This window comes from Triticum aestivum, chromosome 7B, assembly GCF_018294505.1.
Source record: "Triticum aestivum cultivar Chinese Spring chromosome 7B, IWGSC CS RefSeq v2.1, whole genome shotgun sequence".
In the NCBI taxonomy this organism is placed as follows: Eukaryota; Viridiplantae; Streptophyta; class Magnoliopsida; order Poales; family Poaceae; genus Triticum; species Triticum aestivum.
The window spans coordinates 690841334-690846131 of record NC_057813.1 but is presented as its reverse complement, the minus strand read 5'-3'; the positions used below and the strand labels follow the sequence as shown (position 1 = coordinate 690846131).

The following is a 4798-nucleotide window of genomic DNA, read 5'->3' as shown; positions in this document are numbered from 1 at the left end:
TTTAAAAAAAATGCATTTCAAATAAAACACAAACAAATTTCAATTTTGATAATTTCAACAAAACGATTCAAGATATATTTCATGGTTCTTCTAGAATTTCTCATGAAATTGGACAGCAGATAGTGTATGTATAAGGTGGTCCCTATGCTGATTGTCCCTATGCTGATACCATATATAAATGTTTCTCTATCTCTTCTGTACCAATTAAAAAGAGCGTAAGGTTCTTGTTCCATCTTTATTCCCACCACCCTTTTGTCCAACCTTTTATATAATAATCAATCTTCTTAATTTACTTACATACTAAGTCAATTCCATTGAAATTTACGATAAATCAAAACATAAGGTAAATCAAGGACATGATTTGATAAACATTTATGTACACAACCGTATGAATATGGATAGGTAAATCACAAACTAATATACTGAAATATTTATATCCCGTTGCACCGCACAAGCATTATCCTAGTTTTATATAGTATTAAAAAATGTATCGTATATTTTTCTGGATTGATTGAAACTTTTCTTAATTTTAAAGTATAGACCGGAAACGGGTGCACCACAAGCCGCCATGGTGCGCCGGATAGATGCCGAGGGCCAGGGGATGTATTTATCCTGGTTGCAATGTGTACCCGGTCAATTGTTGGGTGCTGGAAAATTGTAAAACACAAATTTTACATCACGTGAAAAAAGCTTCCTTTTTTTTCCGGAACGGAAGGAATAGTACACACGCCGCGTGCGGCAAGGCAAAGGCAACGGAACGGATATGGACGCCGCGGTGTTTTGTCCGCACCGAAACGTGCGAGCAATGGCAACGTGGGAAACACCGGCGAGCCTGCCAACCGTCGCCCAAACGTGCCGCTCCTTCCGGCGAGCCGAACCCCAACCAAACCGCAACCGCCTCCTCCACCTCCTCCCTACATATCCCCACGCGGCAGCGTCGTCCATTCCAAGTTTCCAGCCATTGCAGCTCCACCACGCGGTCAACAGAGCGAACATCACATCCGGAACCAGAGCTCGCAGAGTTGTCCAGATCCACCTCGCGATTCCATTTCTTGCACACGGCACACCCATGGCTGTCGCCGGAGGAATGGCGCTGAGCCTGCGCGTCCCGTCGTCTTCGGCGTCGCCGGCGGTGGGGCGGCGCCAGCGGGCAGCGGTGAGGTGCGGGGCGACGCGGGCGAGGCCGGCCGTCCCGGGCGGGGGGCTGGAGGAGGACCACTACCGGACGCTGAGGCTCGCGCCGGGGGCCTCCAGGGGCGAGGTCAAGAGGGCCTTCCGCCGCCTCGCGCTGCAGTACCACCCGGACGTCGTGCGGGACGGCCACCAAGACGACGACGGCGTGGACTTCCAGCGGATCAACGCGGCGTACCAGAGGGTGATGAGCAACATACGGGAGACGGAGGCGAGGCTCGAGTACTGGCGCCGCCGCTACGGCCTCGCCGACGAGGACCTCGACCGCTACCGACACTACCTCAACGACGAGGACGAGGACGACTGGTTCGCAGACCTGTGAAACGGACGCGATGCCTTCCATGGCAGAGGCAGCGGCACGTAGTTTAATTTGTGCAATGTCACCCTCTGCTTCTCTCCCCTGTTTTATTGTGGAGGGGAGCTGGCGATGTAGTAGAAATCCAGGGCTTTAGCGATTGTAATTCGAACATGTCCATTCCCATTCCACTCCATTGTGAATATGAAACCGTCGGAGGAATTAATTAAATCTGAATTATGTCACAGGGACTCCCCTTTCGTTTTCAGTGATAGTGGCACCGAGGCACTGACCACTGGATGTATGTCTATTCGAGCAGTGCTAAATGGACGATAGTTCATGCCCGATATGTGTGGACGGTGGTTGTGATCTGACCCTACATCATTTGGGCACCATTGGTGAAAGTAAAGAGCCCATTTTAAGTTGCGCATGAGCCAGGTTGGTGTTACCATTGATCAAAACATCGCAAACCAGAATCTTTGGATCAGATGCAATAACAAAATGCTTTTTTTTGAGAAAATTTTAATTTATTCATCAATCATAGCATTACACAGAACACTAGAATTAATAAAAATTACAACCAGGTCCATGGACCAGCTAGCGCCAACTACAAGCACTGGAGCGAGCCGAAGGCGTGCCGCCGTCATCGCCCCTCCCTCACCAGAGCCGGGAAAACCTTGTTGTAGTTGACAATCAGAAAATCGTCGTGCTAAGACCCCAAAGGACCAGCACACCAGAGCAGCAACCATCGCAGATGAAGAGAGTTGTAGATCGAAAAGATCGAACCTATAACCACACAAACGAAGACGAACAAAACTAGATCCAAATAGATCCATCGAAGACCAGTGCCGATCGAATCCCACAAGATCTGACGGAGACACACCTCCACATATTCTTCGACGATGTTATTCGCACCATCGGGACGTGGATAGGACGTAGGAGACATTATTCCTACTGAGGGACATCGTCACCGCCACACAACTCCAACCAAGACATTGAACCTAACAAAGACAAAAACAGGTTCCCTTCTGCCAGTGGGGGACCGAGATCCTCCACACCTCCATGGCCCAAAGACCATCGGAGATGGGGTGGATCGGCAGCAACACTGGCAGGAGGAGGAAAAATACTTTTCTTGAGGAGGAGGAAAGAATTGCTGCTTGGGTGTCTGATTGTACATATACTTTTTCCTTTTCAACCTTTTTTAATGCTCAGGGGATAGAGCATATAAAGACTTTTCTTAATCCACCTTTTTTTTATATATGGATTGCCTCCTTGGGCAATTTTCCAGATCCACATGGTAAATAGCGCTAAGTTCAGCTTCTTAGAATTGGTGATGCCCAAACCTATCTAGTTTTTCGGTTTACATACGTCGGCCCATCTTATCATCTGGTAATTGTGTTTCCTAAATTCTTTAGAGTGCACGCGCACTATCTGGAGCGAACGAGCGGCCGAACCAAAGCCGCTCGATCTCGTCCTGATCGACGGCCCGGGTGTCTAGGTGTCCCCTGGTCGGATGGTGGGGCCGCGACGCTCCGACCCGCGCGTGGACCGATCGCCTGGTCCGATTGGGCCGCGTCGCGCAAGATAAACTCCCGGTGGGACCCACATGTCATAGAGGTTTAGGTAGTTCCCCAGCATGTTGGCCGTCGTGCATAGTGGGCGGCAGTTTTGAATTTCATGCCATTACCCCGTCCATCCCCCACCTATCGCGGCGCATTCCTCCTCTTTCCCCCTAGCTTTCTTCGTTGGTTGGTGCTCGGAGGCGGTTCCAAATCCGCCGGTTTGTGGTCGACGGCGGGGCGCCCCGCGAGGGTCGTCGTCCGCGGCGGCATAGGTACTGCTCCTACGTGCGTTCCCCGTTCTTCGTCCCTGCTTGTTTCTCCACTCGCCCGCCCTCCTTTTTTCCTGTGAGGTCACACGTTTTTCGATGAGGTCGCGGTCGTTGTCAGGGAGGTCGAGGTAGAGGTCGAACTCGAGGTCGCGGTCGGGGTTAGGGAGGTCGAACTCATTTTCCAACGAGGTTGAGATCACTCCGCGGACTACTTCGTTTGGGAAACCGCCGGATTAGCAAGGGTGGGCTAGGGTCGTGCTCATCCCGTCGTTTTTGCGTTGTAATAGGGGGGGGGGGCTCGTGCATCTACGTACGGGATGAGTGGTTCAGGGAGGATGAGTGGTTCGCGGTGATAGAGCCTCATCTGTGGATTGTAGCCTCGCGGTGGATCTGGTATTTTTGATGAGTGTTTCCCCCCCGCGGTGTGCAACTGTGTTGCCCCTTGCGTGCAAATTAGGAGCAGTAGTAGACAATTTTTGAGATAATATCAGCCTTGCGGTGGTTCTCATGGGTCCTGTGTTTTTCCCTGTTGTGTGCAATTAGGGACCATTACTTGTGCAAATCAGTACCTATGCTTGCCAATTTCCCGACATTAACTATTCAAGCTACCATCCTTTGTGATTGGTCTGGTGGTTCGTGTGTTTTCCCGCTGCTGTGTGCAACTAGGAACCCTTGTTTGTGCAATTTAGCACCAATGCTTGCCATTTTTTGCAATATAGTGTACCCAATCTGGCAGCCTTGTGGTGGATGTGGTGGTCCACGTGTTTTTATTCGGTTGTGTGCAAATAGATATCATCACTTGTGCAAATTAATACCAATGGTTGACAATTTTCCAACATAGTCTACTGATTTTTCTGCCAGCCTTTGTGCTGGATCTGGTCATTCATGTGTGTTTCCCCTGATGTGTGCAACCAGGACACCCTTGTTTGTGCAATTTAGCACCAATGCTTGCCAGTTTTCCAATATGGTCTACCCAATTTGTCAGTCTTGTTGTGTATGTGGTTGTTCATGTGTGTTTCCCCTGCTATGTGCAACCAGGGACCATTATTTGTGCAAATTAGTTACAATGCCTGCCTATTTTCCAATATAGTATATTCTTGTTGCACAAGTTCTGTTTGTCCAGTTGCACAAGTTATCATAATCAGCTTGTTGCGTTTAGTTAACTATTTTCTGCCTAGTTATTAATTTGCCACAGTTAAACTTTAGTTGGTTTATATGATTTCTCCTAGTCCTTCTTCAAGTTCTATGTTGAGTTTATGTTGTTGTTTCTTAGATGTGCCATGTTGTGTGCAATGCAATGGCTGATTGAACTTGTTGTATATGTTTGTAGTTGCACAAAATTCTCCTCAGTTGGCTGCATCCATACAGTAGTTGGTTGTCCATATGCTCTGCAGTTGCCCTAGTTGTCTTGGTCAGTTGGTTTACTGTTCCTAACTGTTTGTACTAGTTGGTTGTCTACACGTTGTTCAGTTGCACAAGTT

At 48.8% G+C, this 4798-nt stretch overlaps 1 protein-coding gene across 1 annotated transcript; it reads left to right on the top strand.

Moving 5' to 3' along the window:
• Positions 1-782: 782 nt before the first annotated feature.
• Positions 783-1717, top strand: LOC123160591 (protein tumorous imaginal discs, mitochondrial). Its single transcript, XM_044578394.1, has one exon. It carries the CDS (start codon positions 806-808, stop codon positions 1511-1513), a length of 708 nt encoding a protein of 235 aa, XP_044434329.1. The 5' UTR covers positions 783-805; the 3' UTR covers positions 1514-1717.
• Positions 1718-4798: the final 3081 nt, after the last annotated feature.

Excerpts from the sequence above, each read along its gene's own strand:
- LOC123160591 (XM_044578394.1), top strand. The coding sequence starts at position 806 with ATGGCAACGTGGGAAACACCGGCGAGCCTGCCAACCGTCGCCCAAACG.